The sequence below is a fragment of the Pseudopodoces humilis genome, chromosome 25 (genome assembly GCF_049639895.1).
Source record: "Pseudopodoces humilis isolate 2021_Gansu_Grassland_sample_001 chromosome 25, ASM4963989v1, whole genome shotgun sequence".
NCBI lineage: Eukaryota > Metazoa > Chordata > Aves > Passeriformes > Paridae > Pseudopodoces > Pseudopodoces humilis.
The window spans coordinates 3,836,681-3,861,208 of record NC_142224.1 but is presented as its reverse complement, the minus strand read 5'-3'; the positions used below and the strand labels follow the sequence as shown (position 1 = coordinate 3,861,208).

General features: G+C 48.8%; 1 protein-coding gene across 2 annotated transcripts in view; it reads left to right on the top strand.

The window, feature by feature from the left end:
* Positions 1–37: 37 nt before the first annotated feature.
* Positions 38–24,528, top strand: part of UBASH3B (ubiquitin associated and SH3 domain containing B) — a 58,204-nt gene continuing 33,713 nt past the window's right edge. The window contains exon 1 of one of the 2 annotated variants that reach the window (XM_005528474.3): positions 38–313. In XM_005528474.3, the coding sequence (XP_005528531.2) occupies positions 171–313 (143 nt within the window). In that variant the 5' untranslated portion in view covers positions 38–170. The remainder of the gene's footprint in view (positions 314–24,528) is intronic. The other variant, XM_088066850.1, reaches the window with a different exon arrangement.

The window sequence follows — 24,528 nt, the reverse complement described above, 5'->3', positions numbered from 1 at the left end:
CATCCCTCCCTCCCCATCCCTCCCCATCCCTCCCCATCCCTCCCTCCCTGGCTGCGCGGGCCGTGTGGGCGGTGTCGCCGCGGCTCCCCGGCCGTGTGTGGCTGTCCCCGGCGCTGTCCCCGAGCCCGCGGCGTGCATGGCCCTGCGCGGGCGGCGATGGCTCCGCGCTGATGGCCCAGCTCGCCATGGCTGCCAGAGAGGAGCTGTACAGCAAAGTCATCCCCCGGCGGAACCGCCAGCCCCGCGCCGGGACCATCAAACATGGCTCATCGCTGGAGATCCTGCTCTCCATGGGCTTCCCCAAGGCACGGGCGTAAGTCGCTGCCCCGCGGGGCTTTTCGCCTCCTTTCTTTCGCTTTACGGAGGAAAGAGAGAGAGAGAAGCGGCGGGCGCCGCTCGGCTGCGCTGCTCCGGAGCTGCGCGGGGCCGGACGCGGGGAGGGAGCGCCGGGGAGCCGGGGATCCAAACCGGGAGGAGGCGGGGATGAGCTGCCGGAGAGGGGGATGCACTCCTGGAGAGGGAGGATGCACTCCTGGAAAGGGAGGATGCACTCCTGGAAAGGGAGGATGCACTCCTGGAAAGGGAGGATGCACTCCTGGAAAGGGAGGATGCACTCCTGGAAAGGGAGGATGCTATGCCGGAGCGACCCGGCTCTCGGAGATGCGCTCTCGGAGAAGGGGGATGCTCTGCCGGGGCAAGGGGATGCGCTCCCGGAGAGGGAAATGCGCTCCCGGAGCGGGGGGATGCTCTCTCGGAGGGGGAAATGCACTCCCGGAGCGAGGGGATACACTCCCGGAGCGGCCCGGAGATGCCTTCTCGGAGCAGCCAGGGAAGCGGGGGATGCGCTCCCGGAGCAGGGGGATGCTGGAGGACCCGCGGGATGCTCCGCTCGCATCCTCCGGCGGCCGCAGGAGCCCCGGGCACTCCGGGTCCCGTCCCCGCAGCCCGCCCGTATCGTCCCGAGGGTGGGGATCGCCAGAGGCAGATTTTGCCACTCAGACTGGAATTGCTTTAGCTCGGACACCCGGGGGATTTTCTTTAAACCGGGTACAAGTCACCCTAAAAGCGACGGAGCAACAGAAGTAAATTTCCATACCTAGCCCGAAGTGGTTCGGTTTTTCTTGTCCAATTCATGCCCTGGTGTAATCTCCCTGCGTGTGCTTATGCTTTAAATTAATCAGGCAGGAAACTAATGATAACTTAATTATTATTAAGTTAAGAACAGTGGGACTGCTCGTTTTGGGATGCAAATGAAACCGTGAGGATCGGGACGGTTCCTTGGTCTCCTTAAGTTTTCCGTTTGTTGTTGATACCAATCAGAACTCCGGGGATTTGCAGCCTGTCTTGTCACAAGGTTTTTTTTTCTTTAATATAAATATAGACAGGCACATGCAGTTTAAGGGCATATGTTCCTTGTGGATTCAGGGATCCACCAGCACATGCAGGAAATCTTATTTTTGTTTTCCACGGGGCTGCTTTGCACTCCTTATGGCTGTCAGTTATCTCCTGAGATCAGCAGGCAGCTTTCAGGCAAAGTGAATGCAAATCAAGAGCAGGGCAGAGCGGTGACTTCATGCTTAGCTCGGTTGGAAGAAAAGATGGTTGGAAGGAAAGATGTGCGTATTTCAGTGGAGCTGGAATTAAAAAAAAAATCCCAGCTTGATCCTATGAATGAAAGTGGTTCTTACCTGCACAACAGTGCCATCAAGGCTGCCAGGCAGCCCTGCTCCTGCCTGACTCAGGAATTGTGTCTATTGGTCACATTCCTGCCCAAAAAGCAGTGACATTTGTTAAAGTGCACTCAGAGCTTCATCACGCAAAGCAGAGAAGGTTAAACACAGAGAGCAAGCCAGAAAAATGGGCAAAATATCCCTAAATGCAAAAAGTACCTATTGGGAATCCAAGCAGGCAGATGGGTAAAGCTGTCAGGATAACCCTGTGTGACAGTTCAGCTCTCTGCTGGGACAGGCACTGAAATGCTACAAATAATTCATCATTAAAGTTCAGACAAGAAGCAAAACAGAAATAAACCAAATAAAATCCAAGCCGCCAAGGGTAGGATGTGGAGTTTGGGAGCTTGAGAGAAAGGAGTGCATGGCAAAAGGACATTCCCTAAAGGTCCAGAGAATTCTTTTTAACTCTCAGCATTTCTCTGTAAGTGGAAATGAAAATACCAAGATGCCAGAGAGGTAAAAACATCATCTCCCTGCCAGAGGCTGTATGGAGAAGTAGCCTTAAAGCCCTGGTGAGTTTTCGCCCAAAACTCTCCCACCTCTGTCTCCTGCCCCAAAGGCACAGCTCCAGCAGGAGCCAGGGAATTCAGAGAAATGGGATTTCAGCTCTGCATGCAAACAGGATCCAGGCTGGTGCTTAAAAGTGGTGACCATCTGTTTGGGTGGCTTATGCAAAACAAACCTCCAAGTTGTCAGACAAGTCTGTCAGGCATGTCACAAAATACCATGGCTGCTGGCAGCAGCGGCCTCCTGGCTCTTGGGTAGAGCTGGGGGGACTGAAGGGGCAGGGGACACAGAGGCTCAGCTCAGGCAGGGTCACAGGCACAGGGCTGAGCTGCAAGCAGAATTTCCCAGGGTGGTATTGAGGAGTGAGATCCTGGGCAGAACTCGCACTGCCTGACTTCCAGCTTCACCCTGCAGGTGTTAAAACAATCCAGGGTGAAAGGCTAAATGTGATTTCCAGGTGTTAAGGGGAGAGAAGTTGGGCTGAGCCAGGCAGGAGCCAAGAGAGGATGTCAGGTAGCAGCTGCAAAACTGCCCTGGATCTTGGCTTCACATCAAGGGGTTCTTGAAAAAGCCTTTATTTGTCCATCCTACAGGTGGTTTATGGGGGACTGGGCATGGAGGGCCCATCAAAGGACTTGTCCTTTCTTTCTTAACTGAGAAACTACTGAAATTAATGGATCTGCGCTGCTGTGCCTCACAGCTCACACTGACACCTTTGAGGTTTTCCCTCTTCCCCCCTCCACAGGATTTTTTGGCACAGGTCTGTCTGTTTTCCTCCTTCCCAGCACCAGCTTCAGTTCAGGGCTCCTCTAAATCACAGGGTGATGTTCAAACCACTTTTGGAAGCTTTCACCTGAGCCTGGCACCTGCCCAGAGCACTGCAGTGTGTCATCCCTTTGAACCATCACCACGAGCTGCTGTTCTGCCCTGCTGGCTCTTGCCAGCACACAGCCATTATTATTATTATTATTATTATTATTATTATTATTATTATTATTATTATTATTATTATTTTATTTTGCAATTAGCCCATTAGATTACATACTGTCTGGTCCCACAGGCTGTCCCTATCCCCAGGAGTTTCTGATTGAAGCAAGCAAGGAAGGCAAAGGTGATGTTATAATTCCCATTTTACTCTTGTTCACACCAAGGCCTAATCAAACCCCCTAAGCACAACAAGAGGATTCCTCCAGAAAGAGATTTCATACAAATATTGTTTTCCCAGTTGCCCCAAAATATTATTTATCATCTTGTTACGAATCTCCCATCGGTGGTTCCACCTAATTGTCATCCAATCTGCCTGCCAGCACCTCTCACTACGGTTTATAATCCCTGTATATCCCTGAGAGTGAGAGAGGAAAAGCATAAAGTAATTTACAGGCCCTCAAAACCACAGGGGATCACTTAAAACTACTATGCATGCAGAAGCAATTTTAAAAAAGATAAATCCATAATGTGTCTATAAAAGGCTAAAATTGAAAAAAAATTAGTGATGGGCTGCATTTTCATTCAGGATGGAAGAAGACCTTTGACCAAACTTGAATTATTGAAGCTTATTTATCCTGCATGGTGCAGAAATCAATGCGGCTCCAGAACCTGCAAGTTTTAAAAGTTTCATGTCAGCCTTTAAACTCCTGCAAAAGATCCTCAAAACCAGAAAGTTAAAATTCTAGTGTGAGGAAAAAGAATTAGTCCTGCTCTCTTTGTTTTAATTCTGGCTTCACATATGTGCATGGATACATCAATGTATAAAATTTAAGATGTTTCAGACGCTGCATACGACTCTGAACTCAAGCCACAGCTCTGAGATGTTGTTTCAGAAGAGATCCGTGCCTAAGAAAATGAAGATAATTCCCTGGTCCCTGCCATTACTCAGGCTGGGTAAATCACTGCCCATAACCAGAACACTTAAATTAGAGATATTGTGCTTTTTCTGTCACTCTGCTGTCTCTGATAAGAGGAAGAGATGACACAGGTGGCAGAGCTTTCCAAAACTAAATGGATGTTCCTTCCCCTCATCTGGGCCTGGAAAAGGGTTTAACTTTGTGTCCATGGCCTGAGGAGGAGTTAATTCCCCTGGACCTGGATTAAACCAGTCTGGTTTGGATTTGCCTTCTCAGAAACGATGAGAATTCACAAGTATTAAAGGTTTCATTATTGCCGGAGAAATGAAGCTCAGATCCAGTTTACAAACACTAAAAGCTTCTCTGGTGTTCTGAAAGGGATTTTAGCCTGCTAAGACATGTTTTGCTTAGTAACAGACTTAGCAACATCTCAGGATTTCAGCACAGCAAGGCTGGGACTCGCTCCTTCCTCAAGGGTTGGAGCTGGATTTGGGAAATTGCTGTGTGGAAGCGAAGTGCTGCTCACAATTTTCAATTTCGAAGTGGTTTCCCTTCCTTCCCAGCTTTGCCTTCAGGGTGTTTGTTTTCTGCAGATACTCCTGGCTGAAATTCATCCTTCTACAAAGAGCCAGCCCCAACTTGAGCCCAAGCACTTGAAGGATTTTCCTGATTCCCAGTGACTGGTGCTGGCCCAGGGTGTGGAGGGAAACCCCATCCCAAGGGAAGAAGCCGATGGACAGAAATGTTGCTGGAAGCAGCAGCTTGGGAGGCTCCATTGAAAGGGATTTCCCAGTTTAGCAGCACTGGAGGAAATCTTGAACCCTTGAATGGAAAACCCAGTTGCTGTGGCCACAAGGGTTTAGGGAAAAGCTTCCCCTGATGCTCTGTCTGTGCTGATCACTCCAGGGAGGGAGTCTGGGGCTTGGATGGAGCCGTGGATTGTGTGGCACAGAAACCAGCTGAGCAAAATGCTTTCATTTCCAGTCCTGCCCATGGACATTTGGGAGCATGAGCTTCCTAGGAAGGGTTTGTGACCTGCTTCCAAATGTGACAGAGGGAGAAGTCCTGGAGGTGGAACTTTGGCAAGTCACCTGCACAAGCCCCTGGTTCCCTGCACTCAGCTCTGTGCCCACGCTGGGGTTTAGGGGGTGAGACTGGAGCAGCTGCAGCTCTGAACTGCTCTGGTTTGTGCATTGCAATTCCTGGCTCAGGCCTCAGAACAGTTCTGTCCATCTGCATCCAGCAGGTCTGCAGGACAGGCACAGGGAGACAAGGCAGCAGCTGCCAGGGAGGTGCTCTGGAGAAAGGCTTCAGAAACATCCATTTGGGACTCAGTCCCGTGGCTGCTCTGCACATGGATTTTCATTTTTTTCCACTGGCTTTACAGCAGATGTCTGCTGTGGGACTGAGATGATTCCTGCAGGATCCAGGTTGTTCTGTGCCAGTGGCTCCAGTGTGTTTGGGGTGGGGGGATCTCTGTGATTACTTGAAAGATCTAAAGCTATAAACCACAGAGAGCTTTTAATTTCCACAGTGTATTCTGAAAACTGAGGCACAGAGAAGCTTAGATATCAAATCTATAGTCAGGCTGATACTTGCACCTGAATCTGTAGAGTTTCAGTCCATTCATGACAAGACTTTGATCAGATCTGAGTAGAACAACTACTTCCATGACATGGTACAACATTTTCAGAGGGAGGGAGAGCTCTTATCAAAGGCGAAGGAGTCATTCCTGTGATAAGATCACACTGTAAAATGATGAAGTGGCAGTGCTTGGTGTTACCTCAGTGATTCAGGATGCTGGACACAGAACTGCCATTAATCAAATGGACACAGAACTGCCATTAATCAAATGGACACAGAACTGCCATTAATCAAATCTGATGGCTGGGAGCCGTGGAGCAATCAGATATTCAGGGCTGATATCCACAGAGAAAATGCTTCTGCCACAAATGTCGAGGAAAGAGTTTAAGGACAGAGCACAAAGATTGCTCAGCCAAGGTCAGGGAGTCCCTGCAGGACTTGCTGGCCCAGAGAAGGAGCTCGTGTGTGTTCAGGGTGGAAAACAAAAAGCAAACTCCTTTCAGTGCCTGTACACCCCACGCTTCACTGGGATCTCGTATTTGGGTGTTTGAGCATCACCATGTGCAGTGAGGGCCCGGGTCAGCCAGCAGCCAGCATTCCCTGCATTGCTGAGATGTGGTTTTCAAGGCTATCTGACTTTGGCAAACGCTGACAGAGATGTCAGAGGGTTTCCTGGTCCCTGAGTACTTGGTTTGTTTTGGTATTAAAATTACATGGTGACAAGAAAACATTTCCTTGGGCTTCCGTCCCTCTGGTGATTTCCTTGTCTTGGAGCCAAGGTCCTGAACTTGATCCTACCCTCTGCTCTAGGAAGGAGAGGAGCTCAGAAAGTGCAGCCCAGACCTCACATGTCACCGAGGGAGCCTGAAAAATTGCTCCATGCCTTCTGTGTCAACGCCCCAAGCAGTTAAAAACCTGATCCTTAGGATGTAATTCCCTTTCAAGCTTCCTATCAGCTTGGAGGGACACAGATACCAGCGTTATCTTTCTGTCCCTTTTTCTTTCTCTTCACCTATCTCCAGACCCATACCACTGTCAGGAGCCAGTTTAAATTTACTGGTGAGATTCTCAAGACAAAGAGTGGCAGGAGGAACTCAGGATTTCAGATATGCAGCGAGGTTGAACGGAGCCTTGTTGGCATTAAATGCTGATTCTCCTTTCCCCCTGGGCAGTGGCAGCATGCTGGGCTGCTTCCTGCAGAATTCTGCCTCTTGTAAAGCCCTCTGGAAGTTCATCCCTGGATTATTGCTGCCACTTTCCAATGGAACAGCCCGTGCTCAGAGGATGCTGCAAGCCCTCGAGAGCCACAGAAGTCAGGGGGGAATTCCATTCTTTGAAAGATCATGAGGAAAAAAAATAAATTAAAAAACCTCTGAAGACGTGGAGCTTTAAAATATCACGTGCTAACCCTATCCTGAGGACACTTCTGTGTTTTTAAGTCACTTCTGAAAGTGAATTTGGACTCCCAGATTTTGCTCAGAGTTGAAAACGCTGCCCTGGGTTTTAACTAAGAGCTCATCGTGGATTCACAGCATGTGCTCTGCAATTGCAAAAAGAATAGAGACATCCGTGTGTGTGTCTGTGCTGCACCAGTCTAATTATCCTCAACAAGCAGAGTCATCAAAGGAGCTGTGTTTCAGCAGCTGACAGCGTTTTGGATTCCAGCACCAAGGCTCTCTGCAGCCTTTGTTCACTGCTGCCACGCTGGGGCTCGCTCACACCCCCTGCAAACCCAAAAGAGAAGGGTCCTGGGTGCTTTTCTGTCCCCACCACGCTCTCTGCTGCCTGCTTGAGCACAAAGGCTGAGGCTGGACAGCAGCAAAGTGGAGGGAGAAAAGAAATCAGTGAGGAACTGGGGGAATTGCTGAAATTGCAGCGACCAAGCAGCTGACAGCCTGCCTAAAAAGCGTTTGAGACACCTCGGATCTTTTGTCTGTCTTCATAAGGTGCTGTCCCTTCAAAACCACTCTAAAAATTTCTCCTGAGGTTTAGCAAGTCCCAGCAGCCAAAGGTGGGGCTTGAGGTTCTCCTGAACACCCAGAGCTCATGGTACAGAGCTAGGAGACACCAACCTCACACACCTGGGGAGCAGGAGCGCTCCTCCATTCCCTGGGAAGCCTCAGAATTCCCATTTCTCACAAAGATTCCCAAAAGAAAACAGCTGTGTGTGCAGGTATGACAAAATCCTTCAGGTATGGTCAGGACATGAATAAAATCTAACCAGAGAACCAGTAATTATAAATTGAGCCTGGAACGAGGGAGAGGAGATGTGTTTGATGTCTCTGCTTTCCCCAGACACCAAATCTGTGCCCTTGAGGCTGAATTCTGGCATTGCCAACACCTCACAGGCCACTCCCTGTCAGCAGAACACCTGGGGAATGCTGCTGGAGGGACAGGGCTGAGCAAATCTTGGGAGATCTGCCCTCCCAAAGATTGGGAGCTCTGATGGACACCCCCAGCCCATGGGAGAGAGGTTCTAAGCGTGTTTCACTCCCACCCATCACCCCCTGCCATTATCAAACACAAGCTGAGTGCCACTTTTCACCCTTTCAGGAAGTGTTGGTGATGCTCTGCTCTCCAGGATTGGGCAGAATTAATCATCGGGGGCTGCTGACTGTGACATCATTTGCCAGTGTAGAGCTGGGGGTGTTTTAGGGAGATTTCTCACCTCCTGATGTGTAAAAATGACTATTTTCTTTCCCCTGTGCTCAATGAAATCCAGCAGGTTCTTCCACGACTCATCCCATTAATGGGTTAATTCAGCCAAGCCCCTCAGAGCTCCTCATGCTGGAATGGCTGAGACCAAGATGCCCCAAACATTTCCACCCAAGCAGGCATCAAGTGGCACTGGGAAGACCCCAAAGCGATCAGGTGGTGCTCCTTTTCCTCTGAGCTGTTCCCCATTTTACCGAGAGCCATTTGCAGTTTTGTGATGCAAATTTGAAGCCCTGACTTGGTGCTGAGATGAAATCCCTGTGGTCATTTCCCCGCTGTGAGCAGAAACCCGGTTTTTATGAACCACAGCCCTGTTGTTGGAGGAGGAAAGGTAAACACCCTCCCTGCTCCAGGAGCTGACAATAAACAGGAGCCAGAAAGAGCCTCCAGAGGGGAGGATGGGGAGAAGGAAAGGAGAAGCCAGGCCCTGATCCCAGCATTGCCTCCAAAATCCCTTTTTCCCCAGTGGATACAGCGAGTTGGATTGATGGGTAAATCCACAGCTGCACGAGGAACAGCTACTCCCAGATGAGCACCACTCCCATTTTACAGACAGAAAAATGCAGCTTGAGACCATTCCTGGAGGCTCCTGATGCCAGAGAGGGCACCCTAATTAACATTTTCCTTCCACTGGAGACAAAGGGCTCTCCAGAACCGCAGGCCCTAAGTGGTGTCAATGATGTCCTGCTCCCTTGTTCTACAGTTATATTGGATTTTTGCCTCACAATCGATATTTCCTTCTGAGAGGAGCTGCCAGGCCCCAGCGAGTGTCAGATCACAATATATTAGCCAGGGATAAGCCAGTTCTCCAAGGCTCCATTCAGAGAAACCTCCACCTAACCCAGATTTGGAGCTGGTTCATTTTCACACCAGTCCACAGGCAGCAGGAGCAAGCCTGGGAGTAAATGGGGTTTACAGCTGCACCTTACAAATCACATTTCTGCTCCTTTTACAGTCTCTTCATAGCTGTATCATAAATGCATTCATGTTCTGAGGGGCAAAGCCTTCCAGCAGTGTAAATCAGCCCAGCACCATTTCCTTTGTTGGAGCAATAATAACGCACAGCAGCTGAGCATCTTCCCCAGAAATAACCCAGCTTTCATTGCTAGCAAAGTTTCCTTTAGAGAAATGGGTATTTTATACCATTCAGGGAATGCAAAAAAATAAAATAAAATAAAATAAAAAAGCCTGGGCATAAATAAGAGTCAGCACCAAAGCCTCTGGGAAGGAAAATATAAAGCTCAGGTGTTTCACAGCACATTTATGTGTTGGGGCAGTGGGGTATTGCATAAATAATGACTCCAGCTCCCTGCCTGGAGCTGGGGCACATAATCCTGCTTTTCCAGGCAGCTAGATCCATGGGAACCCTGGTTATTTGGGTCTCAGACACATCAGCCCAGCAGAGGATGAGTCAGGAAGGGCCCACAGAGCTGTGATGGCACAGGGCAGCTGATGCTTGCTTCCAGGTCACAGCAAACATGGGAATCTGTCCTGTTCAGCCATCACTTCACCTCTCTGAGCTCTGTGTGGGGTGAGCTGCACCATCAGAACCCCTCACACCAACCTGAGCTGCATGGGGGTGGAGATTTTAAAGTGTTGCTAAGATTTGGTGAGAAGAGTGTGATTTGCAGGGGGGAAATGACCTGCTCCCCCCTGGAATTTCCTGTTTTCTCCCCGAGCCAATATTGTGTGCTGGCATGGGGAGGTCAGCCGATACGAGGATCCCTCATTTCACCAGCCAGCTGCCCAAAGAAGCCCATCAGATGCTGTCACAGAGGGGACTGAACTCCCCAAAACACCCTGACTTTGGGGATCAGTGCGTCTTTCCCATCTCCCTCCTCTTCCTGCCCCAAAGCTGCTCATCCTCACTGAGATCAAAAGGACTTTCCACCCCTGGGAATTCCAGGGCGAAGGACAACGTGCTGGAAGTGCAGAGTGTGCCTGGGATTCAGCTGGACTCACATATTCCCACTAAAATTTGCCAGATTTTATTGGCACAGCCTGTAGCTCCTCTGGAAGCGCATCCCCCGGGGAGGAATTTGTGCATCACCCTGTGCTCTTCACCCTGCCTGTGTCCTGCCAGGTTTCTGCTGTGTCTCAGCCTGGCCAAGGGCACGGGGCCTGCTGAGATCCTTTTCATCTTCTGCTGGGCAGCTCCAGGGAGCAGCTGCTGATTTCTGTGCTCGTTCTGGGTGTTCAGAGAGGCCCATCTGCTGCAAAGGGAATGTTCAAAGGGCAGGGCCAAGGCTGCTCGGAGAAAATGTGACAGCAGGAGGGGGGAAAGTGAAGAATCTTCCACAGAAATGTGTCATCCCCAAAGAGCCTGAGGCCAGGTTGGCAGGGCTAGGTTTGGAAGTAGGTTCTGGGATCACAAAGCATGGGAAAAGGATTTGCTGTGTCTTCCTATCTCCTCCCTCTGCTCACCCCCCACCAACCTCCATGACAAATGGAGATAAAATTCCCCTGTAGCTGCTGCCACTGCCACTTCCCAAGCAGAGGAGCTTGTTGAGGTGTCGTGGGACTCCCCTGGATGACAGATCAGTGGATATTTGCTTGTTTTGGGGGAGAAGGATGGCAGAGATGTCACCTCAGCCCCTCCTGGCAGCCAGGGGGGCTGTGCAGGCACAGGGAGGGATGAGAGCAGGGAGTGCCAGAGCACCCAGCCCAAACCCAGCACCCAAAACCCCCTCGTGCCTCTGTGGGAGCAGGGAGGACGCTCACAGGGGTAGCTTTAGCCTTTCTGACAGCAAAAAGCCACTTGAAAACCTTCCCAGATCTCAAGGAAGCTGAAATGATCGACAGAGCTGAGCCACCAGCCCAGAAGAAGAATCTTCCTTGGTTCCTGGAGCCACAGCCAGCTCCAAGTGCAGGGTGCTGCCTCTTTTTGGCTTGAGGAATGCAGTAAGTCCCTGTCTCACGGGTGGTGTGGAGGATAAATCCATCAAAGATGCCAGCTGTGACAGTGATGGGGCACAGGAGTTGTGTCTGGACCACAAGAAGGGCAGGATTCCCCCTCAGAGCACCAAAAGCCAAAAAGCAAATTCCCCTAAAAACCTAAGTTAGCAGCACATGGGAGGAAGTTGTGTTGCTGGGTTTGGGTTCATTCACTGAAAAGGAACTAATTATGAAACCTGAGGGCCTTGCTGTGGAAGCCAAGGCCTTTCTGGAAGTCCAGAATGGATGAGCTGAAGTCAGCAGCCAGTCTGGGAAATCTTGGCTGAGGGATGCTCAGTGTCTCTGCAAATTAAGCACGTCCCTGAGCATGAAAGCTTTTTAAGGTTTTTCCCTGAGGACACAAAGAGAGGCTCTGGCAGCACTGGGTTTGGAGCTGGGTGATTTGGATTTGCCATCAGGCCATAAATAACCCCAAAATGTGCTCTTAGGTGGAAATTAGCTGCTGTTCCAGGCTTCCACCTCAACCTTCCACCCACTGGATATTATTTCAATTTTGCTGCAGCACATCCCCAAACCATGCAGGACCTTTGATGTGACTTTCATTTCAGTAATAGACATGAAATTTTGTGGTATCTTAGGCTGGGTGTAAGCGATGGTGAGGAAGGAATCCTTTTTCCATGCTGCTTTTTCCTCCCCTTGCTTGCAGCACATTAGTTCTGAGTGTCAGGAACACACAGGCAGTTTATTTGTGGAATATCTCTCTAATCACTGAAGTAGCTGAAGCAGTTGAACAATTTAGATGAGCTTACGAAAACGGGATTGAGTGTTGTGATTAGATAATTGTCCCTTTGCTTCAAGGTATGAGTCAAAGCAGAGACAAGTTTTTGGTTGCGATGAAAATTCCTGAAAACTGTGGCTTTCCTGGTGCTGGTGGTGGTGGTAAAACAAGCAGAGAATATCAGCAGCATCCCAGCCAGGTTTGGGAGCTGCTGAGGGATGTTGAAGGGATAAACATTCCTGTGGTTATTGAAGTTTAGGGCAAAGCTGGGCAGAGGGAACGCCACCCTTTGAACAGCAGCCACACAGGTCCCCACATGCGGGTCCCACCTCGGGGGAAGAGCCCAGGATGGATTTTGGTGCCAGCCTGGCAGGGGATTCAAAGGCTCTGCTCAAGTTCAAACACATGAGCAGCTCTTTGGTTTGAGCTGGGGTTACTGAGCACGGCCTTGGGACAATTCTGGTGTTCAGTCTGGTGCAGGGTGGAGCTCTGCTGCTGGTGCTACCAACAGCCACCCCACACCACAACTGCCCCATTTGCTTATCTGGATTAGCGGCTCCAATTTCATTTCCTCTTGGCTGTTGATCAAGGAGGGTTTTTCCCTGCTGTGTTGGCGCATCCTGTTTGGTGTGAAATGGGCAATTCCATCCCCTGGCTCTGCTCACTGCTGTGCCCATGGCCCTCATCTCCCTGTGAAGGAACAGGGTTTGGAGCACAGGATTGCCCTGGAGGGGCTGTTCTGCCTCTCACTGCGGGCTGAGGAAGGCAGAGAAATTTCTGGCAGCTTTTCTGCCATCAGCAGGGTGATAAGTGTTATCTCCATCCCCCCTCGGCAGCGAGGGGAGTGCAAGGACAGAAGGATCAAGCTTCTGTTTTCCAAACTGGCTGTCAGTTTTTCGGGTTCCAACGTGGCAAAGCAGGAGTGTGCGAGCGCTGCCAGGTGCGTCCCACCCTCCTCAGAAACCCTTCCACAACCAAAATGGGAACATCCAAAATCTGCACCTGCTCGTGGCAAGCTGAGCCTGTGCTTTGTCCAAAGCCAAATCACCGGTCTGATTTGAGCACACAACCTGGGGTGGGATGTCTGACATCACCTAGGAATTCAGTCGTTGTTTTCAGTGGTGATTCAGGGCTGGATTTTAAAAAGTATCCAGACAACAATTCCATCCCCTCCTGTTCAGTCTCGGTGATTCTCTCAGCACTACCTTGGCTGCTCCCACAGCCAAGCTCTGCACTTTCCTGCCTGCCAGATTTGGCTGCATATCTGAGCTGGCTCCTCTGGTACCTGTGGTGTTACGTTGCATCCCATAATTCAGAACAAGAAAGAGGTTTATATTCCACCTCGCTCAGGTTAACCTTTATCTTTCAGTGCTGCTGCTTAGGATCCTCTAACCAGGTGGAGGAGGCAGGGGGATCTAACACTGAACACAAGAGCTTTCTTTCAAGATGTAGATTGCATTATAGGAAATGAGAGGCAATAATCAAAGGAAGTTCTTCATTCTCGTTATCAGCTCTCCCCGTCTCCTTTCTCACGGCAGAGCACTTCTGCCTCTGCAGCACAGCCCCTCTCAGTTCTCCTCATTAGAGGTGGAGCCTCATCCCTGCACCCTCTGCACAGCCACAATCCCCTTCCCCGAGCCAGCAGGGATATTTTTTTTGCCTTTACCTTTAAACAACTCATTTTCAAGCCCAGCCAAAGATGCAGCTCCTCTCCCTCAAAAATCAATCGCTGTCAGAGCTTCGTTTTGTCCAGCCTCATTCAGAGCACGCTGCCTTGAAGAGGAATCATTCCCTTGGATTCAGCAGCCTTTGGAAGCATTGATTTTCCTGCCTGGCTTTGTGTGCTGCTGATATCCCAGTCAGCTCTGGAAATGTGATAAGCCTGGCCAGGAGATTGGCAGGGCCTCAGCTGGTCAGAAGGCCAGGCTGGGAACGTGGAAGTGTTTGCAGGAATTGGTGACAATGAATCTCCTGTGCTGGTGGCTGAATGGGATCTCTTGGGGCGTGCAGAGAAGGACTTTTAGGTTCTGATTTAAGAAAGCCCTAAACATATATTTACATGCCATTGATCCCAGTGAATGGCATGGACTGAGGTAAAGGAATATTTTGTTTCTGCCTCCCTGAGCAAGCTGAGCACAGCCTGGTTAAGAGCAGAGTCATTTCCCTGCTCTGCACGTGTTCTGGATGGTTCCACACAGCAGACACCAAACAAACACGGTCCTTCAGCTCTCAGGGGTGCTGTGCTTGGCTGGCACTGCTTAAAGTTCGCAGGGAGCACTGAATTAACTTTGGGTCTGACTTTCAGGAGGCTCCTGAATCCCTGTGAGCACCCAGCTCCGTCACCCAGGAGGCTTCCCGTGCCAGGGGCAGCTTTGCAGAGGTTTGGGGGAGCAAGAAGAGCAGACGTGGAGGTGGCCATGGCCACTGTGAGCCCCCAGCCAGCTGCAGAGCACAGCCCTCCCCACGGAGGTCATTCAGCATCACTGGGAACACGTGGCCACCTTTCCTCCCCATCACATTCACGCTTCCCAGCCGTGCTCCTCGGCTTTGCCGGGGTTTTTCTACAGATGTTTTCCCTTTTCAGGGTCTCTGCATTTGCAGAATCCCATATTCCTGTGGTGGGGTGGCTCAGAGCACTGAACACATCCCAGAAACAATCCCTGGCTTGCTTTCCATCCCTTCCCTCTCCCGGGAGCGTCGGCCGGAGCACAGCAGGAAACTGTTCCTGCTCAGGGCAGGAAACAAAGGTCAGAAATGTGGAGCTGTAAATCTGCCAGCAGTGGTTATTTCTGGGGTCAGCTCTGCCTACAGCACTGCTCTGGTGACAACAGTGCTCTGGTGACAGCACTGTCCTGGTGACAGCAGTGTCCTGGTGACAGCACTGCTCTGGTGACAGCACTGCCCTGGTGACAGCACTGTCCTGGTGACAGCACTGTCCTGGTGACAACACTGCTCTGGTGACACCCCGTTCAGGTGTCGTGCCTTTAAAAGAGCATTTCTGTGACTGCTCGGAAATGAGAAGCAAATCCAAGGGATTCTTAGCTGAGCTTGCTCTTGGATGGGTGATAACAGTGAACTGGAAGTGGAGGGGAAGCAATAGAGGAATATTGGGAGGGAATTCTGCCCCGTTCTCCAGAAGAAAGGAGATATGAGCTGACATCTGCACAGCAAGGAGCTGCAAGGGCCAGAACCAACCCTGCAGTGAATGGAGCCCAGAGCTGAGGCAGAGCCAGGCTGGGATCCCTGCCCCAGCCCGTTTCCTCCAGCCTGGAAGGTCAGGTCACGGCTCCAGGGCTGGCTGAGAGCAGTGAACAGCTGGGCTGTCACTTGGTGGCAGATCAGGGTGTTGCTGTACCTGCTACGTGGCTGGGAAATTCCTTCCGTGCAGCCAGGTGAGCACAGCTCATGGCCAGCTGCCTTCTGCCCCTCTTCCTCCAGAACAGATCCACTGCAAGAGGATTTTCCCTGACCACAGCTTGTAGGAAAAGCATGAGAGGCCAAAAAATCCGGGGACAGCAGCAGGACTGCGGAGATGAGCGCTCCACCCAGATGAGCTGGGGCAGAAGCACTTTGATGGTGAAGATCTGCATGTTTAGGATGAGTGACCCTTTATTCTGCAACCAAATGCACACCAGATGCTGGGATTAAACCCAAAACTTCTCCCTGCAGGCCTGGGAGGGCAGAATCTCATCTGCCCACGGGCCATTGGAGGCTCAGCAGCGTTTGAGGGCTGCTCTGGGGGTTCTGCTCTGAGCAGGTGCAGCGGTCAGAGCTGACAGCAGGTTCAGCTGCTGACGGGATGGAAAAAGAGTCACACAAACAGGTCTCAATTTTCAGTTCTGGAGCAAAGCTGAGAGTCATGTGAGTGACCAAATATCAATTTTATAACCGCTGGCTCCCCTCACCCAGCCCCCAGTCACACATCCTGCACACCCTGGGCTCAGGGTGTGTGTAACTCAGTATTTGCCACAGAAAACCCCTCTACTTATTTTAAACAACAATCCCACTGAAAAAAAAAGAGCATTTTATGCAAAAAAAACCCCTCAGGGCATTTCACAGCAGTGCATGGTAAGGGTGTGAGGGGACACCTTGGGGTGTCCTGGCTCTCCAAATCCCCACCTCCTGTCCCCAAGTGCTGCAAGCTCCTGCTTCCAGCTTGGTTTTTGGTTCCAAGCAGCAGCTGGAGCCATTCTGGATTTCCCTCCTTGGTGGTTTGTCGGCCAGCTGGACCCTCCCAGACACAGCCAAGCTCGTGGCAAAGGGGGAATCCAACATGATGGTGCTGCTGCAGAAACCACGCTGCTTTGGGAGTGGAAAACTGAATAAAACAACACCTGGGACCTGCACAACACATCTGAGCCACCTCAGCTAGGAGTTAAGAGGTCCCAAAGATGGTTTATTCCATCCTCTGGAACCATGAGGTTTATTCCATCCTCATGGACTGTTTATTCCCTCCTCTGTTTGAGCACTTCAGGGCAGGGATTGTGCCTCATCCTCTGAACAAACAGCAGCTCCAGGCCCGAAGGAAGTCAGGGCATCTCCCATATTTCAGCATTCCTGGGCAGCCTGGCTGTGAACAGCACACGGGGTTCAGCTCTCAAACCGGCAAAAGACATGAGAAAATACAATAAATTTTATTGTATTTGTCTATTTGAGAGGGGGTTGGGGGAGGTAGGTGGCGTCATCATCTTATTTCATTTTATTTTTGCCCCCAGTCACATTTGAGTCTCTTGCCTGTTGGGTCGTGCCGTGTTTTAGTGAAGAGGGATGGTTTGTTCCTGTGGAGAAGGATGGAGCATTCGAAGAAGCAACACCCCGTTAGTTGTGAGCAGATTTAACACCCCTGCAAAGCTGCCATCTGCCAGCAAGGAAAGGGAATGGAAGCAGGATGAGGCTGAGAGGCTGCCAGGGCTTCACTGCCTCCTTGCTTCCTGCTTTGTTCCAGGCAAGCTGAAAAGCGAGCTGACACCCCGTTCAGGTGTTGTGCCTTTAAAAGAGCATTTCTGTGACTGCTCGGAAATGAGAAGCTCTGGGGTTTGTCTGGGGAGCTGTGGTGTTGGGAATTGTCAGCCTGGGGGCTGTAATTGCGTTTTTTTGCACTGTAAACAGCGGGAAATGGTGCTTTAAATATCAGGAGATTCCCTCTGGTGCCACAGTGGTAGTGCCACGTGCTGTTTGCTCTCTGCTGAGGCTTTCAGGGCTCAGAGAAATGCAAAACTCCCAGCAGCTTTCATCTTGCCCCTCTGGCAGCACAGGAAGTGGTTCTTTGAGTGTTTCCTACTCAGCTGCAAGGAGGAAACACTCCCAGGGCAGGACACCCCAAATGTCACATCTCAGGCACAGAACACGAGGCTGAGGGGAATTATTTTCACATGGGGACACCCCCAGTGCGTCCCAGACTCCTGCCTGCTCCACAATCACAGAACCATGGCATGCTTTGGGTTGGGAGAGGCCTGAAGGATCATTTGTTCCAACCCCTGGATGGATGCCACGCACTAAATCGTGGTTTTAATCCACTGGTGGAGGCAGGAGGAGGGAGCAGGTGGAATTAGAGAAGTCCCTGTGGATGTGGGGACATGGTCAGTGGTGGGCTGGCAGCTCTGGGGGCAGGATTGCACTGGGGGATCTCACAGGTCTTTTCCAACCTAAATGATTCAGGGGGATGGGGAAAAGGATGCCAAAATTATGAGCTGAAATCCTCTCCCTTTTTTGGGGGTGTCGTGTCCCTACCAAGCTGTGAGCACAGAAAGCACCAAAGAGGTTTGTGGGCTCTTTCAGCTCGTTTTCTCTCCTGCAGTTCAGTCATGATGCAGTGGTAAAAACAGCAAAAACTTGATTTTATCAGCTCTCCTGTCCATCTGCAAGGTCAAAACGAGTGGAGCCCACTAAAACAAAGCCAAAACACGTTCAAGGATGTTCCTCTGCTGATAAAACCCAAATTAATGGTACAAAGGTACTGATATGCTAAACACATGAAAAACAGATTTTCCTGGAATCAGCTGGACCAGACTATGGCTGCTGTCCCAGCAAAAGTCTTTAGAGAAAAGGAGAGACAATTCCAGGGGTTTGAACTCCTCACTGTGTTAAGAACATTCACAACGTGACTCAGTCAGATGCTTCCATCCCCGGTGAGCCTGGATAATTCCAACATGAAATTTTCCTGTATGTGCTTCCTCCTACTCCTCCTTTCTGAATGATGTCCCCAGCACTCTGCCATAAACATTTCTGCTTAACTCTTTGCCCTGAATGTATTATTATCCACAAAAAGACAATGCCTGAGGCAGCAAACAACAGGAGCAGAAGGAAGACGAGATGTATTTTTTTTTTTTTTCCCTTCCAATATTCAGCAAGCAGGATGGGAGAATTATCTCATTCCTTGTTCTCTCACTGAACTGCTGTGTGCTAAGTTTAGCTGCTGAACCCATTTGTGCTGTGGTTTTCTCTCTGTTAATGAGGGTAATGACTACCTGAGACAGCAGCCTGGAGTTAATCCACTGAGTGCTGCAAAACATCCAAAAAAACTCAGGAAATCGGGTGCAGCAGCAATGCTTCCCCTCAAACCAGGGAAAATCCACCTTGACTCCGAAGTGAAATGCCGTCCCTTTAAGTCATTAAACACGCAACTGCAATACAGACACACTTAAATAAATTATTCCAGGTTATTTCTGGTTGTGTGTGGGAGGCGGGTGGGGGATGAAGTTGATACTTGGTGGTGAGAGCAGCCTTCAGCCTTTACATCTGCCCCTGCTCTGCACTTTTGGGCTCTTTGCAGCTCCTCTGCCCCTGCTCTGCACTTTTGGGCTCTTTGCAGCTCCTCTGCCTGATGCAGACAATGAAGGAGGTCCTGAGCAAAGCCAGGCACCCTGCAAATGGCACTGGTGACAAAATAAGAGCAGCTTGGCCCTGTCCCACTGGGGAGATGATGGTGAGAGCCCTCAGGCAGCTCCTCAGACTCTTGTTTCTCCACTTTCCATTTAAGCATTAAACCAGATCATTTCTGTGGCATCCTCGTGGCTTTTTGTCCCCTATGAATCTTCATCTGGCTGCAGCCAAAACTCAAAGATCCTTCCTGAGCCTGAATTACAGCTCCTTAATGAACCCAATGCCTGTTTCTCTCCCCATCCATCACCCACCTCAGCACTGCAAACCTTCCTGCTGCAGGAGGAAATTACAGACCTCAGTTCTGATCTTTCCATTTTGCCGCGTTACTTCATCTTCTTTTTCTTCTCCTAAAAATGGTTGGGAGTTAAATTTGTTAGGAGAAATTCTTAGCAGACAATTTGACTCTTTTTTTTTTTTTTTTTTTTTTTTAATTGGAAGAGGGGAAATTTAGGTTTGATATATGGAATAAATTCTTTATGGTGAAGCTCTGGTGCTCAGATGTGGTTGCTCCATCCCTGGAAGTGTCCAAGGCCGGTTTGGATGGGGTTTGGAGCACCCTGGGATAGTGGAAGGTGTCCCTGGCCATGGCAGGGGATGAATGAGATTATTTTTAAGGTCCCTCCCAACCCAAACCAGCCTGGGGATTTTTGGATTCTCAACCAAATCCAAGATCTAAATTTTGCCACTTCAGTACGAGTGGGATTTAATTCCAGAGAAAATCAGACAAATAGCAATGATAGATAAAAAGCAATGAGACGCTAAAAAAAAAAAACAAACAACTCTCAGAAATGTTCCTGGAGGATTGAAAAATCCATTTGTGCTTGGTTGGGGCTGAGGAGGAGCTGAGACTCCTGCACCAAGAAGAGCCACGTCACTGTGAGAGCTGCACGTGTCATTCCCTGCTCTCGGGGTTTATTTGGTCATGAGTTGTCTCCTCAAGCCTAAAACGAGCCCAGCACACATTTTCTGCCTTTCCCCACAATCTGCTGAGGATGGGGAACCATCCAGCACGGCCACAATCGGGGTTTGTTTCCTCATTATACAAAATGCTTCATTGTTTTGAAAGCAGTTTGTCAGGTTAATTAGAAAATCTATTGAAATTTGGAAAACGCCAGTGTTACAAAGAGCTCTAGCACCTTAAAATCCAAATAAAGCAGCTCGATCCATCCTCACAGACCTGGACATTCCACGGCACAAAGGAGGAAAGTTCTGGTTCCTCACAACCCGTTCTGATATTTGCATTCATAGTGCATTCGCTGGTAGAACCGAGAAGCCTCCTTCTGCCAGCAAGGTCACAGGCTCCTGGGCTCTGCTCTGACATTTATTGCTGCTCTCTGCTGAAATTAACCCCTCCACACAAGGACAGGAGGGGTTAATTTCACGGTGAGGAAAGATGGGGATGGGAGCACCAGAGGCACCGGGGCTTCCTCATCCTGCCCAGAGGTGGGAGTGCAGGGCTGCTCCCTGCCCATCCATAACATTCCTAAAAAACCCAGGAACAGGAGCCCTCGTGACACACAACTCTGGTTATTTCCCTCTGGAAGTCACTGGAAGTCCATTCCAGCATGGATGCTATCGATGAGCTTTGCCCCAGGAATTCTTTCAGGGATGGGGTTTTCAGAGGAGGCAGAGCTTGGCAAAGCAAGGTGCTTGGGATTTGGGGATTTGGGTGAAAATCCCAGCTGAGGTGCTCAGGGGAGAAAAGAATCACCATGACTTGGCTGAGGCAGCTCCAGGAGGGAGCTGTGGGCAGAGCAGGGAAGTGCAGAGCTGTCCTGGGGGAGTGGAATGGGAGGGATAAAATGGGAATTGTGTGAGCGACAGGGCTGTGATCCCAGACCTGGGACGTGGGACTGACACCCAGTGCTGTTCCCCACGAGTGATGATGATGATGATGAGGATGATGATGATGATGGTCCCTGCCAGAGCTCCCTGCTGCCAGAACTCTGCCTCCAAACCCTGCTTTCAATCCATGCAAAAAAAAAGAAAAGAGAAGAGAAAAAGCCCTTCCCTGAGCAGCCAGAAGGGAATGCAATGCAATTAAGGTGGCCTCATGAAGCTCATAAAGCCTAATGCATGAAAATAAGCAGACAAATTACGGGGAAGCATTAGGAAGAACATTTCTAATTGTGAGGTCGGCTGGCCCTGTTCCTTCAGCCTCCCAGAGCTGAGCTGGAGAGGGAAATAAAAGGATCCTGCTGGGAACAGTTCTGGGCTGTGGGGAACTGGGCAGGATGAGTAAGATGGAAACTCCTTCTCTACATTAAAATGCACTTTTCCAGCCTTTCTCCAGAAACCCAGCCACGGTTCCTGGCTCTTATTTGTGAACCTGTGTCCTTCAGGAAATGAAATCTTTTTTTTTTTTGTTTTGGCCAAGCTGTTTTCTCTCTCCTCTCTGGCTGTTTCCTTAGCAGAGGACTTCACGTAGGTTTCTGATTCAGGAGAAAGGAATATCTCCCATCCTTAAACTCTCAGGCACTGCTGGAATTGCTCTCCAACTCCTACTGACATATTTGGCTCTTCCTTTGAGTTTGTTTTCAGAGCTTGGCTGCTGCTGGAGCTTGAGTTACAGAAATACCACATGCACAGAGGGAAAAAAAAAAACCCAGCACCTTGTTCTCAGTGTTTCCTGCCACAAGTCAGATTTTCTGCCTGTCCTGACCTTCTTTCCAAGCAGTTCTTGTGTGGTTCTCGGAGTGAAATCTGGGAAAGCATCCCTTGGAATCCATCCCCAGTCTTTGGGTTCGTAGGATCACCCAGCAGCTGCCTGTTTTCCAGACTGTAAATTAGGAATATCCCATTGGTCACCCAGTAAAAAGCCAGCAAGCTTTCCCATGAGGAAAGTGTGGGAATAATTGGGGTGTTTGTGATTAAAGCTGGTCCAGGGTTCATTCGTGCCTCGCTGGGGAATGCGAGATGGATGTGAAAACATGAATATGGATACGAATGTACATTTTTATTCTGGATCTCATCTCTTCCAAGGCAGCTGCGGGGCAGAGGGATGGACAAATAGTAGCATTATTCTGGAGTGTGTGTGTGAGTACATCTCACACGCTCAGGCACAGGGAAGGAATCATGAGATGGTGCTTAAATAAGCCTTTGTGCAATTTTTATCTACGATTTTCCACTATGACTCACCATCATTTACATGTTATCTAACACTGAGAGTCGCAGGTTTAGGTTCCTCTCTGTTCTCCGTTGAGGGGGGAAAAAAAAGAATAAAACTTTCTTGGAAGAGGTTCCTGTGGCTGGAAGGAGTTAAAGCTGGGCTGGAATAATTGTCAGCAGACAATTGTGTTCTAAAGAGCAGCAGTTACCAAAATACATTTTAGCCGGCAGCCTGCGAGAACAATGCAGCCATTGTAGTGCAGGCACAGCACTTGGCACCCAGATAAACCCGAGAGGGAATCGAGTTCTGTTGACTCGGGAAGTGATGGAATCCACGGAAAGTGTGAAAAACGAGGTTCACGTATTTTTTTATTTAATATATATAGAAGTTAAAAGTTTAATAAAAAGATAATTAGGAGATGAAAATAAAGTGTACAGGTACGGCCGGGTGTCTCTGCATTCACCTCACTGTCAAAGGGTTGACCCTTAAAAACAGAACCCTACCACATATCCATAAATTCTCACATATTCAGACATTCCTCTGAAGTTTTTGATGTTCCTTTGTTTAGTTTTTACCTTGCCCCCTTCCCAATAGATCAATTTTCTTGGTGCCAAGGGGTTTTCCACTCTCCCATCAGGATGCAATGAATCCTTCTCTTGGAGATCTTGGAGGACAAGATAATTTTAAGAATGCAGGAGGGTCTCTGACTATTTTTTCAGTCTCTGGGTTATATAAACAAAAAATAGTTTGTGCTTTAATATCATGTTATAGCCTAACATATATATGTGTATTATACCACTATTTCTAAATTTCATCAATAACAGAAATAAAAGAAAATATATCAGTACAACAAAGTTTTCTAACCTTATACATAACATTCATTATAATATTTGTGAAAAGCCAATGATATAATATGCACTTATAACAGAAATGTTATTGTTTGAGTCCCTTTGGAAGCGAATTCCAGCCAAACAAAAAAGGTTTTACCTTTCCTCTCTCCCCCTGGGGGATAACAAACCCAACCTGCCTCCAGGTGACCTCCTGGAAACCCAAATTTCCATCACAGAGCTCAGGAGAGGCCGAAATGGTCGGCAGAAGGCTCGAGCAGAACTTTCTATTGTCATCAAAACAAATGATGCTCCCTAAAAATAAATCCCAGCTGGAAAATTTCACCTCCTCTCCCCGCTGACAAAAATCAGGTGTTGGGATTGGAGATGTGTAGCTCTCAGACAGTTGAAAAAAGCTGATTTTTCAAGCTGCATAAAGTGCTGAATCCACAGGGGTTTGTAGAAGGTGTGAGGCTGTCGCTGGTTTGGCTTTTATCCAGGATCTCGTATTCCTGGATTTAGCAAAGGTCCTGCAGCTGCTGCAGGAGGCCAAAGGCTTTGAAAAACCTCAGGGAAGATTTTTCTGTGTGGGAAATGTCTGAAATAATTCCATTCACATTGATTTGAGAGGAGGGAAATGATGGGAACTTTAATGAGGAGGTTTTTACGTGGTTCTGGATTGCCCCAAAAATGCTCCCTTGTTAATGGCAGGGAGGGACACAGAAAATCAGCCACATCCTCACAAAAAACTTCTGATTTTTTAAAAAAAAAACCTTTAAATGATTTTTAATCATTTTGGGGAACTGCCACGAAGTTTTAGGGTTGGAGCTTGAGCTTTTTTTATTTTCTCTCCACCTTGTACCTACTCCAACAGAAATCTGCAAAACTCAGGCTTTGACTGAGATCAGAATCCTGGGCCTGGCTTAAAGACAGTGAGATTTAATTAGCAGAACATTAAAACCTGAGATTTATTTTCTTTTCCTATAAGCATTTAGGGCACACTGAAGTTGTTTTCTTTCCAGACAGGAAGGATTTGGATTGACTTTACATTTTTCTAAGGAAACCCATTGATTCTGCAATAATCACTTGATGTTAGGAGCTGTGCCATTAAATCAGCAACAACAACAAAATAAAAAAGGTGAAATTACAGGAGTGAGGAACTCGAATAACACGAATGTGAAAAGGCTTTTAAAATTCTTCAAAGCTTATTATGTCCTCGACACTTTGCTGATTTTTTAAAGTGCTTCATTTCATTTGAATCACTTCCCTTATAAATTACACACTTAAAAACCTCCAATGTTTTATTGATGTTGCCTCCAATACTTAGAAAAACATCCTACTTTTTTTTACTTTTTTTTTTGTTGTTGTTGTTTTCCCATCCCTCCTTGTATCCCCATTTTCTTTGGATAGATCATTTCAGGCAATTATTTCCCCCTCTTTTTAAGCTCAGCAGATGAACTCGGTTACAATTACTCAGGTACAGTGCAGAGCCTTCAGAAAACTTCAGTTTGTTTTGCAAGAGAAAGTTTATTTTCCCTGATTTTAACTAACTTCACTTTTAAATTTAAAGCCAGGTTCAGTAGGGAGCTGTGGCATTTCATACACTTGTCCAAAATACCCACACCTTGAATTAGAAATGTTAAGGCCAGAGACA